The sequence below is a fragment of the Chiloscyllium punctatum genome, chromosome 25 (assembly GCF_047496795.1).
Source record: "Chiloscyllium punctatum isolate Juve2018m chromosome 25, sChiPun1.3, whole genome shotgun sequence".
NCBI lineage: Eukaryota > Metazoa > Chordata > Chondrichthyes > Orectolobiformes > Hemiscylliidae > Chiloscyllium > Chiloscyllium punctatum.
Genome location: NC_092763.1, coordinates 32,252,945 through 32,265,527, shown reverse-complemented (window position 1 = coordinate 32,265,527; position 12,583 = coordinate 32,252,945). Strand labels below are relative to the sequence as shown.

Genomic DNA, 12,583 nt, shown 5'->3' with positions numbered 1-12,583 from the left:
TAATGGAGCAAGAAAAGATGGGTGTGGAGGAGTGGTAAATGGCAATTTCTGATCATAACCTTTTTTCAGACAGTAGCCAATGATAATGGTTATAATTTAAAATATTGTTGACTTATACATTCAATTTTTAAGAATGTATAGTGTCAAATCAAAAGATGAAATACTGTTCCTCAAGCTTCCATTTAATTTCCATGACAACTTAATGACATCAATATTTCACATTATGAGCAGTTTTGTGCAGTGGTTTTGTATTTTACAAGTGGATGAATGTGAGGATATCCATTTTGGTCACAAAAACAGGAAGGCAGATTATTATCTGAATGGTGGCGGTTTAGGAAAAGGTGAGGTGCAACGAAACCTGGGTGTCATGGTTGAACAGTCACTGAAAGTTGGCATGCAGGTGCAGCAGTGAGGAAATCTAATGGCATGTGCTCCTTCATAGTGAGAGGATTTGAGTATCAGAGTGAGGATGTCTTGATACAGGTCCTTGGTGAGGCCACACCTTGAGTATTGTGTGCTGTTTTGGTCTCTTAGTCTGAGGAAGGACATTCTTGCTATTGAGGGAGTCCAGCGAAGGTCACCAGAATTTAGAAGAATGAGGAGGGCATCTACTTGAAACATATAAAATCCAAATGGAACTGGGCAGGCTAGATGTGGGAAAAAAATATTCATAATGTTGGGGATATCCAGATGGGTCACAGTCTAAGAATGAGTGGTAAGCCATTCAGGACTGTGATGAAGAAGAATTCCTTCACTCAGGCTTGTGAACCTGTGGAATTCTCTCCCATAGGAAGCTGTTGGGGCCAGTTCAATAGATATATTCTAGACAGAGCTGGACATAGCCTTTGCAGATAAACAGATGAAGGGATATGGGGAGAGGGTGAGAATTGGATACTGAGATTGCATGATCAGCCATGATCATTTTAAATGCTGGTGCAGGCTCAAAGTGCCAGATGGTCTACTCCTGCACATATTTTCTTTGTTGTGTCATCAAAAACATCTGATATTTCTTTTTAATAGATTCTATGATGAACTTTTGATTTATTTGAACTGCACTTTTCTTCTGTCTGAATAGATGACACCCGGTGAAATAAAATTTGCTGTTCAGGTAGAGACATTCCTGAACAGTGTGCCACAGCCAGAATATCGGCAGCTTCTTGTGGAAACTATCCTTGTCCTCACAATGCTGGCTGATACAGAAGTACAAATTATTGGTGAAATAATCTATGTTGATCGCATTGCACACATGGCAAATAATTTATTTATTGAAGAACAGGTAAAATTTCAATTTTATACTTAAGACACACATTTCTTCTTTCCTGTCCCTACCACCTCTTGGCTGACTAGAATGTTTGGAGGGAGGATCTGGTAATATACGAAAGTCACTTTGTATTAAATTATTGGGATCATTTCATGATGTCTATTCTCATCTCTCCCGTTCTTTTTCTAATTCTCCAACAATCCCTAAATAGAGTAACACTGGATATTTGTCAGACTGCATAGTATGTTGTAGAGTCTTTGTGGCTGAATTTAACTCTCCCCTACTGGCAGTAATGAAGGCAGGAGCAATTTAGGTAGATTCAGCTGGATTCATTTGCCCTCACCACAATTCTTCTGGCAGCAGAAGAGTCCTTTGATGGCAGGCCTGTCAGTGAAATTTTTAAATGGGCAATTAATTCCTATATAAAGGCCTCATCTCTGTCACTGGGATTTAACCAATGGTGGGAAAATCCTAGGACAGGTTGCCAACCTGATGGGTCTCTATGTGCAGTTGGATAGAGATCTGAGGTTACCACCACAGGACACCCCCTTTCCTATCAGAGATCCCTGTCTCACACTATCTCTCGCTTTCAGCCTTCCACATTCTGCCTGGTTAGTACCCAACCCCCACCTCCTTGCTCCCCCAACTTCCCTGCAATTACCCCTCTCACAGGATCCTGTGATATTCCCTTTTAAAGATTCCAATAGCAGTTGTGGCCATCAATCCCACTGGTATTGTCAGCACTGGAGTATTGCCAGCTTCTAATTCACCAGTAGCTATCTCCTATTCCTGACAAGCAAAATCCTGCCACCAGTTTAATACTGGGGCTGATTAATCACGTGTCTGCAGCACAATTGTTTTCCTGTGCTGACCTTTTAATCTTGGGGGTGGCACTGACCTTATTTACATCCAGCCCATGTTTTCTATTTTCCCACACAACTCCAGAATCATCTTGAACCTTAGCTTTGAAGTTAACTTTATTAATTAGTATATTGAATAATTGTATTTCTCACTTTATCAATAGAGCGCTTTGGGTGCTGAAGATATCATGCTGGAAAAGGATCCTGCAAATGGAATTTGCAAGTTGCTATATGACAGTGCTCCAAGTGGTCGTTTTGGTTCCATGACCTATCTTTTGAAGGCTGTAGCCATGTATGTGGATGAATTCTTACCTGAAAGCGGATGCACGATGCAGTAAACTGATCAAGTTTATTGATGTAATCTAAATCACAGACTGTACACAGATGCCATGTCCAAGGCCTACAACGCACAACGTTGAATTTGGATGTTACTAGGACTAATAATCCAAAAGCTGTGAAGTCCATGTTGCAAGATTTATAATTGCCAAGAAGAAATTACTAAATGAAATTCTTAAATCAAGCGCACATTTCTATTTCCTTCCAACAGAAAATGCCAAGATCTAAAATGACTTTCATAAATCTTTTTAATATAACAGGAAATACAGATAAATTGCATAACTAAATAAGGCAAATGTTTACACGTGACTAAAAGCATGTCATTTATTGCATACTCTTGGGCTAGAAAGTCATTTAATGCAACTTATTGTTAAAGTATATAGCCCTGTATAAACTCCTTTTAAAACAAAACTACTGTGATATGTGTTGAGAAAACTATATTTTTTATTGAAGCTGTTTTAAATCTATTAGCAAAATAATAAGTTCAATGATATATGCAAACACCTCTTCTGCCCATGCTGATGTGACATGTTGCATGACATTCAGCACACATACTAAGATTATACAGATCTGATGAAGCTAACCTCCGGATTCAATAATTTTAAAATATTGATTTTTTTTTCTCATCCTGAAGCAAAATTTTAGACACCCAAGCATTTGATTTACATTTTCCTTTTATATATCTTCTCAAAAGAAATTTACACTTCGGCAGTAATGATCAAGGTAATGTTACTGCCTTATCTTGAGTATTCTATAAGAAGCTTAATTTTCAAAGTACATTTTAGTTAAAAACTAAAATAAAGAGGAGAAATATTTATCTATTTTGATGACATGTTTGCTATTTTGGCAACCTGCTTAACAGTTTGCTTTTACTTGAGCTATTTAATGTGCCTTCATCAGTTCAACACAAAGGCATTCAAGCCTGATGAACTTTAGAATGGTTTGCAACTGCAATCATTATGCTGCTCAATTATAGGGATATTGTATGTGTAATGCAACAACTTTTAGAGGCTGGTACTTCAAGGTTTAAATGAACATTGTAGGGACGTGTTATAAAATCATTAAGCTAAGAATATGTGCTTAATGTTTTAAATGATGCTAATGAAGATGTCATACTCTGATCTCTAATATTGCCTTAAACTGTATCAGATACAAAAAAGATCAGTCACTCATCACTTTAATGTTCTTCCCAACATCATCAAAAATCCTGGACTGTTTGGTTTATAAAAGCTTTTATTAAAACTATGAATTCAATATGAAATTGTTTATAAGTGTGTTTTGTTAATATTTGATAGTTTTATTTTATTTGAACAAGTATTATGACAATACCTCCAAACCACTCAGCATCCAGACTTGGGAATATAATCATCATTGCTTAAGGGTTCCTCTGTCAAAATCCTGGAACTTCCTCCCTTATGGTAATGTAGGTCAACCTACACTAAATTGAACTTATGGTTCATGAATGCAGCTCACCAACTCCTTCTCAAGGGCAATTGGAGATTAACAAATGCTGGCCTAACCAGTGACGTCCTCAGATTCTGGGGGGAAAATTGCAGATTGACTGACTGCTTTACAGAACAATTCCAATCTGTCTGCTTCAGAGCTCCTGGACGTCTGTCATTTTGATTCTCCACCTTGCCTGCATTTGGACATTTTATAACATAATGCAACAACTGGTAGAGGATAGTACTCCAAAGTTTAAATGAGTATTGTAAGGAAATGGTGTAAAATTGCTACGCAATTGCGAGGTCTTCTCCAGTGAGGCCCGATGCGAGCTTTAGGAACATCACTTCATCTTTCAATCAGGCACTTTGCATTAACAGTTTTTAGTTTAAATTAATCATGAATCCAGTTTCCCATTTTATCCTTGCCTGTTTTGTGGGTTTGTTTTTAAAATCCTTGAACCAGCAATGCATATACATTATCTGCAATTCTTTGTTTGTTTAGACACTGGCAATCTGGGAAAAAACACATTGCTGGAGAAACTCAACATCACCTGTGGAAAGAAAACATTTCAAGACTAGAGATTCTGTAGACCAACTTTCGCCTAGCGACTATGTGCTGCAGATGGGAGAAATGAAAATGGAGCCAAGAGAGAGCGAGAAATGGGAGCAGAATTTCAAGTTGACCGTATCTGGCCATATTTTATTTATTCGTTTCTTTTCCTGCTCTCTTTCCATTCAGTTTGGTTCCGGATTATTAACTTGTCATTTAATCTTTCTTTACGTGACCGAAATTCCTTGTCTTATATTACACTGCAGTTTTATCCATTAACTTTTATAAAAACATTCAAATATCTTTTTGAGAACATATTCCAGGCTTCCACACTTTTTGTTCTCACTTTGGCGCTTTTGACATATTCTTCGTTTTTTGATGCCTACCAGCTCCGTTTCCTTTCGGGATTTAAACATTATTATCCTGAAAGTAAATATAGGCGAATGTAAAACATGACTAATACTCCTCACGAAGCATATGATCTATTGGTCTTTCAGAGACCTCTTCGCGTGAAGAGAGTTCCTTCACCTTCATTGCCACATCAAGACCTGATGCTGAAAGAACAGGCCCGTGGCACGGCTCCGGCCGGGGGAGCGGTTTGGCGGTGGCACGGCGCCGGTCGGGGGAGCGGTTTGGCGGTGGCACGGCGCCGGTCGGGGGAGCGGTTTGGCGGTGGCACGGCGCCGGTCGGGGGAGCGGTTTGGCGGTGGCACGGCGCCGGTCGGGGGAGCGGTTTGACGGTGGCACGGCGCCGGCCGGGGGAGCGGTTTGGCGGTGGCACGACGCCGGCCGGGGGAGCGGTTTGGCGGTGGCACGGCGCCGGCCGGGGGAGCGGTTTGGCGGTGGCACGGCGCCGGCTGGTGGCGGAGCAGTTTCTCGTTTGGAGATGGAGCCGGATTTGGATTCAGATTCACCCGTCACTAAAACCAGTGTCTCCTACATCTACACTCCCGGCTACATCGAGAGATGCGACTCCCTTTCCAAAGTCACCAGCCGGGTAAGGCTGCAGCTGCAGGCCCCACCGGCTCCTCATGGCACTCGAGGGACGAGACTACCCCACTCCATCACACACACTATTGTCCGGAACCTCGACAATTCAGAGGACAGCACGGAGACAAACCTTTCAGTCTAACCACTCCATGACGAACATAATCCCAAACTAAACTAGTCCCGCCTGTCTGATCCTAGCCCATATCCCTGTAAACCTTTTCTGACTGCTATCCATCCAAATGTCTTTTAAACGTTGTAATTGTAACTGCATCCACCACTTTGAGGAAGTTCATTCCACACCTGAACCACCTTCTGTGTAAAAGATTTGGCTCATGTCTTTTTAAAATCTCTTCTTATCTTAAAAATAATGTCCCCTAGCCATGAAATTCCTGTCCTAGGGAAATGGTAGCGACCATTAATTCTACCTATACCTCATTATTTTATAAACTTCTATTAGGTTGCCTCTCAACCTCTAATGAAAAAAGTTCCAGCCTTTCTTTATAACGCACACTTACCATACCCAGCAACATCCTGGTAAATCTCTCCTGAACCCTCACCCTTCCTCTATTTCTGATGAAGGGCTTTTGCCTGAAACTTCGATTTTCCTGGTCCTCAGATGCTGCCTGACCTGTTGTGCTTCTCCAGCACCAGTCTAATCTAGACTCTGGTTTCCAGCATCTGCAGTCCTTGTTTTTACCTCTCCAACTTAATAATATCCTTCCTATAAGTGGGTGACCAGAACTGGACACAGTATTTAAAAAAAAGCCTCACCTATACAATCTCAACATAACATCCCAACTTTTATACTCAAAGGACAGAGCAATGAAGGCAAGTGTGCCAAATGCCATTTTAACCATCCTGTCTCCGTGTAATGCGAACATCCACTTTACTAACACCTTCCACCCCGACCTCAAATTTACCTGGACCGTCTCAGACTCCACCCTCCCCTTCCTAGACTCTTAACCTACTTTAAAGAATTATGTACCTGCACCCCTACGTTCCTCTGTTCTACAGTACTACTCAAGGCCCTACCATTAATTGTTTGTTGTACCAAAATGCAATATCTCTCATTTATTCAGATTGAACTCCATCTGCCATTTTTCAGCCCAGATCAAGATCATTTTGTTCTCATAAAAAACCTTCACTGACACCACAAATGGTAGCATCCACAAATTTACTAACCATGCCTTCTATATTCTCATCTCATTATATAAATGACAAACAAATGAAGACCAGAATCAATCCTTGTGGAACATTTCCGGTCACAGGCCTTCAATCTGAAAAGTAACCCTCCACCATTTCTCTCTGTCTCCTTCTGTTAAGCCAATTATGTATCCAATTGGCAAGCTCACCCTGAATCCCATGTGACTTGGATCAAAGAGACCTTTCCACAGATCACTGAAGGCAACAGGACAGGGTAGTGAAGGAAGCATATGGGAAACAGCTTTATTAAGATATTGAATACAAGAATAGGCAGGTTGTGATGGAGCTGTGTATAATGCCAGGTCTGAGATGGAGTACTGATCAAATGATTGTGATTTAATGTAATAATATCTACAGGATAGAGCCATTGCCTAAAATGTTGGAGATGTTGGGTTAATTATTCTGCTGGAATATTGGGTAAGTGGCTGTGTTTGTTTGAAGGTCTGAAACCTAGCTCCAGTGAGGAATTGATCAAGTTCACACCATAATTGATATAGAGACACGTTTCCACTTGGAGCTAATAGACACTGGAGTGTATGTAGATTAAATTCAGACTGATTTAGGTACTCATGGCAGTTGGCTACGGAGTTTGTTATTTGTCATAAGGGGGAGATTTTTTTTAAATTTCAAAAATATACTTTATTCATAAAATTCTTATTTCTTTATTCATGCCATTCTTATGCACACGTTATATTTCTTTACATACAGAAGTCAAAATTAATCATTTGTATATACAAGTCTGTACATTCATCCAGCTATTCTGCTGAGGCGTCAGCAGAGCCCAATTATTGGGTTGGCCCCCTGTTATTTGTCATAAGGGGGAGATGGTTTCTGCAAAGGCATTCCGCAGATCTAGAGGGAAGTGAAATGTCACAGAATTGCTGACACCCAAGGTATGGCAGATGCTAAATTCATTGACATTGGATTGAATATTGAAGGCCATAGGAGAGAGAGGAGGGGTGGCCTTTTACTGGAGAAAGGCAGTTGAGGTCATCTCGTTATGCTGCAGGGGTGTTTTTCTGTTCATTGTTATCTGCCTCCAACTGCAATTTCTCCTCATTTACTAACTGCTAATACTCCTCCCTGATGAGCTGGTTCTTTCCAGGAAAATGAGATGTTCTTCCAGCTTGTGCTGAACTTGGCTGAAACACTGTAGCAAGCCTGTGACAGAGATGTTGGCCAGGCAACAGGGTGGTGTGTTAAAAGTGGCAGGCAACTGAAAGGTCAGGGTCTTTTTTGCAGGCAAAACTTAGATGTTCTGCAAAGTGGTTACCCAGTCTATGCTTTGTTTCCCCAATGTAGAGGAGACCACCTCATTTTCCACTTGGGACCTTGCAGTCCTTCAGACTCAATATCATGTTCAATAATTTTAAGGCCTGAATTCTCCCATGTCCTCGTCCCCTACCCCACACACCTGGCCTTATCTCATAGTCTGCCATTACACCCTAACTATTGTTAGCCACTAACAGTCTCCATTAACAGCTATTCACCCTCCTAGTTAGGTCATTATCCATTCCTTTGTCTGTCTAACTGTGCTCACTCTTTCCTACTGTTGTTCCTTTTCCCCTTCACCCCCCCCCCCCCCGCATAAAAATCTACGTTTTCCAAGCTACTGTCAGTTCTGGGAAAGGATCATCAGACCCGAAACATTAACTCTGATTTCTCTTCACAGGTGCTGCCAGACCTGCTGAGCTTTTCCAATGACTTCTGTTTTAGTTTCTGATCTACAGCATTTGCAGTTCTTTTGGTTTTTATATTTTAGTACATTACTGGTCTTCTTTTGCCATCTCCTAACTAATCTCTTTTTTTCTTCTAGGCTAGTATGGTCCATACTTTGATTGCTTCTTATGGGTTGCTGAAATATATGAGGTACAGCCATTTTTCTTACCAAAACTATCTGATGAGGCATCAACTTCACGTTTTTAATATGGTTGCCTGCTGCTGCCAACCAGACAGTTGTGTGTGCCCTCTCGACAGTCACTCCATCCATCAGTACAAGAGCAGTTTTTTTCCCAATACTGACATTGTGTGCTTGTTGCTCACTTCCACTTGTCACCCACCTCCCTTTCTCTCACTGCGTCATACTTGCTGCCCTTATTTTGAGTCAAATTTCCTACTCAGCACCCCCCTTGATTAGGTAAAAACAATGACTGCAGATGCTGGAAACCAGGTTCTGGATTAGTGGTGCTGGAAGAGCACAGCAGTTCAGGCAGCATCCAAGGAGCTTCGAAACCAACGTTTCGGGCAAAAGCCCTTCATCAGGACCTTTATTCCTGATGAAGGGCTTTTGCCCGAAACGTCGATTTCGAAGCTCCTTAGATGCTGCCTGAACTGCTGTGCTCTTCCAGCACCACTAATCCAGAACCCCCCTTGATTAGATTAGATTAGATTCTCTACAGTGTGGAAACAGGCCCTTTGGCCCAACAAGTCCACACCAACCCTCTGAAGAGTAACCAACCAGACCCATTCCCCTACCCTATATTTACCCCTGACTAATACACCTAACACTAGGGGCAATTTAGTATAGCCAGTTCAGCTGACCTGCACATCTTTGGTTTGTGGAGGAAACTGGAGCACCTGGAGGAAACCCACACAGACATGGAGGAAATGTGTAAACTCCACACAGACAATGGTCTGAGGCAGGAATTGAACCGGCGTCCCTGGCACTGTGGGGCTGCAGTGCTAACCACTGAGCCACTGTGCTGCCCATCTTACAGTCTTAATGCCCCTCTCCAAACCCTCATCACGTTACTCACCAGTCCTCCCCTGAGCCCATGACTGTCCACTTTCTGCCTCCTGCTTGCTTTCCCTGTCCCAAACCGTGGCCAGCAGGGACTCTCAAAGTGCAGTGAGTGGAGGAGTCACAATGATATTAGAAGTGGGAGAAACTGTGAGCACCAGCAGGTGGCATGATTGCCAAGTGGGCCACTTCTTATTTTTCTAGCAGTGGAATTAGATTACTTCCAGTGTGGAAACAGGCCCTTTGGCCCAACAAGTCCACACTAACCCTCTGAAGAGCAACCCACCCGGACCCCTTCCCCTACATCTGCCCCTTCACCTAACGCTACAGGCATTTTAGCATGGCCAACTCACCTAACCTGCACATTTTCGGACTGTGGGAGGAAACCGGAGCACCCGGAGGAAACCCAAGCAGACACGGGGAGAAATTAGTGTTCTGATGTTTCTAGACCTGTCACCCTTGGCTCCATATCGCTTAATCTCTGAACAAACAAAAGTATTTCACTCTAAAAATTATTAATTGAGCTAACATTTGTTGCTTTTTATTAACAAATTTGTTAAACCTTTTGTTTGTTGAAGTTCTTTGATGACATGGTTCTATTTTAAGATTATGCACCTTTGTCCTAAACTCTCCCACCAGTGGAAAATGTTTCTCTCTATCCATCAATTGCTTTAAAAATCCTAAAACCTCATTGAAACCTTTGCTTAACTTTTTGTATTCCAGGGGTTACTGGTGTAACGTAATCATGCATAATGGACATGATTTGGAGATGCCGGTATTGGACTAGGTTGCACAAAGTTAAAAATCACACAACACCAGGTTATAGTCGAACAGGTTTAATTGGAAGCACACTAGCTTTCAGAGTGCTGCTCCTTCATCAGGTGGTTGAGATGGCGGAATTTTGGTCTAGTGGATTTCATTTGAATTCTCCATTGAGTATCTATTCCCAGAGTGATCCCAGTGCTGGTTTTAAAATACAAAAAAGTATGAAAAGGGAAGCAATAAATATACAGATTTAAGAATATGTAATTCTTAAAGATTACTTGTTCCAAAGTGATTGCTAAATTGATAACCAGTTTCTCAATTCCTTCTCAGTTCTCCAGAAGCTGTAATATGTTTCATAGATGCTGATTGTGTTTTGTTTTACAAATGATAAACAAAGGAAAAAGACCCTCTGATCAATCCTGCCTCTTACACAACTATGATACTGTGTACATCACAAATGAGCATACTTCCCCACCCTGACCAAAAACCATATGATCTCCTGAGAGAGTCAGATAGTGTCATGCTGGGAAAGCACAGCTGATGAGGCAGCATCCGAGGAGTAAGAGAGTCATCGTTTCAAGGATAAGCTCTTCATCAGGTTCCTATTCCAGCACTCCACTCTTTGATTCTGATCTCCAACGTCTGCAGTCCTCACTTCCTCCTGAGAGAGGATAACAAACAAGTACAAACCCAGTGCTAACCTTTTGTAGGAGGAGATTTCTGCATAAGCCAGAAGAAGGTCCAATTGTCCTTGAATGAAGTCAATTAATCAGCATTTGTGGCATTAGCCGCTTACAGATGTTTACAATTCCATAGGAAAAGCGCTGTCTTTTGACACCTAGATGTGGCTATTTACAACTTAAATCATGACCTGTGATCTATTGTATTTAATCAGAACAAATAGTCAAGTTTAGACAACAGCATATTCTCTCCTATCATCCTTTAAAGCTTGTTTAGGTTGCCCTTACATCTGCTGTTCTCTAAAGGATAGTGCCCAAGTTTTTTTTAAATCTAATCTTGATACATAACAAAATATTGCGGATGTTAAAAATCTAAAATAACTCAGCAAATTCGGCATTAAGTGGTGAGAGAGTTAACATTTAGTTCTTTGATTTTTCACCACATCATTCCATATGTGAGAATACTCAAGTATTTCACATTCTGTAAGGCTTTTCGCTGAAGGGTGCATTTGCATTTAACATTCACATACATCGCACTGCATTTAATCATGTGAAACATCCTTTGCCAATCATGAGTTTAATCTGTTGTTTAAAACTTACATGTTTTGACATGCACCTGAATAGGCAAAGGAAACTAACCCTGCCAATTTCTAAAGAAACTAAGATTGAAAATTAGAACTTCTGAGGAATCTGAAATGTCTGTAATCCTATAAAAGGGCACAAAGCTACTAGATTTTAGATGAAGTTTCCAGGTTGCAATACAGGCTGATTAAAGAAGATAGGCCAGATCCAGAAGTAGAGAACAGGGATGTACATGTTGCTGCAGCTATTTATGTTTCTTGAAGCTATTGTTTGATGAAGCAACATTATCCAGGCTGTCATAAGCAGAATTGTGGAGTCATATGCCTTTGTTTGGTGAAGATCGAGCCATGGTTGTGTTGTGTGCTGCTGGGGATTGGGCAGCGGGATAAATCCTATAAGCTAATTTTATTTCATGAGGAAGACAGAGTTTTGAAGAACTTTATCAATGAGATTTATGACTTTTAGGTCAATTGGTCTGCTGAGTCAATTTGTAAGATCTGTTTTGGTTTATGATGTAATTTATAGCTTATAATTAAGTGAAAATTATCTGTTAATTCATGTTTAACTTGTGTTGATTCTGTATTTTTAATATAGGTGGTTATCTAAGACAGTTTTCAATGTTTGCACTTGTATAATAAAAAGTAGTTTAGCTTAAACTGTGGAATCTTGTGGCTTTGTTCTTTCAATAATGACTAAGATTTCTCTTTTTTTAAAAGAGAAATGTTATCAGCATTCATCTTGACTGATCATAACAAATCCTTCAATACATCAAGCTTTATCTGCAGTCTAATGCTCTGAGTTCTAAGTACAACAAACATTATATTAACCAGTGCCCATGGGTCCAGTAATGTACCAGTTGATCAAGAGGTCCATGCTATTAATGTGAAAAAACAGACTAAGTAATAGAAACATAATGCAAGAGGTATATACATCACTATTACACTTTATTTACAACATAAATGACACAAATAATACTGCAACATTTCCTTAAATAAAAGTTAATGTTAGCGAGCCTTCTCGCTCACACCCACAACTGACTACTCTGACATTGCAGAGATCACCTTAATACAGTAAACGTGTGATACTTGAGGTGTGTAATTTATCAAGAATGCTGGTTCATAAGCTGCCGGTTAAAACTAAGTTTGTTATATAATATGCTTTTGCATATCTT

At 40.6% G+C, this 12,583-nt stretch overlaps 2 protein-coding genes and 1 long non-coding RNA gene across 11 annotated transcripts in view; 2 read left to right on the top strand and 1 right to left on the bottom strand.

Moving 5' to 3' along the window:
• phka1a (phosphorylase kinase, alpha 1a (muscle)) overlaps nt 1–3,718 on the top strand; it is a 111,253-nt gene extending 107,535 nt beyond the window's left edge. For all 9 annotated transcript variants that reach the window (XM_072594942.1, XM_072594941.1, XM_072594946.1 and 6 more), the window contains 2 exons: nt 1,076–1,276; nt 2,286–3,718. In XM_072594942.1, the coding sequence (XP_072451043.1) occupies nt 1,076–1,276; nt 2,286–2,459 (375 nt within the window). In that variant the 3' untranslated portion in view covers nt 2,460–3,718. The remainder of the gene's footprint in view (nt 1–1,075; nt 1,277–2,285) is intronic.
• Nucleotides 3,719–5,236: 1,518 nt separating this feature from the next.
• The window catches only part of hdac8 (histone deacetylase 8), a 79,205-nt gene continuing 71,858 nt past the window's right edge, over nt 5,237–12,583 (top strand). The window contains exons 1-2 of the mRNA XM_072594936.1: nt 5,237–5,449; nt 8,462–8,514. Coding sequence (XP_072451037.1) covers nt 5,339–5,449; nt 8,462–8,514 — 164 coding nt within the window. The 5' untranslated portion in view covers nt 5,237–5,338. The remainder of the gene's footprint in view (nt 5,450–8,461; nt 8,515–12,583) is intronic.
• LOC140495806 (uncharacterized) overlaps nt 10,216–12,583 on the bottom strand; it is a 109,915-nt gene continuing 107,547 nt past the window's right edge. The window contains exon 4 of the long non-coding RNA XR_011964105.1: nt 10,216–10,348. This is a non-coding gene — a long non-coding RNA (uncharacterized lncRNA). The remainder of the gene's footprint in view (nt 10,349–12,583) is intronic.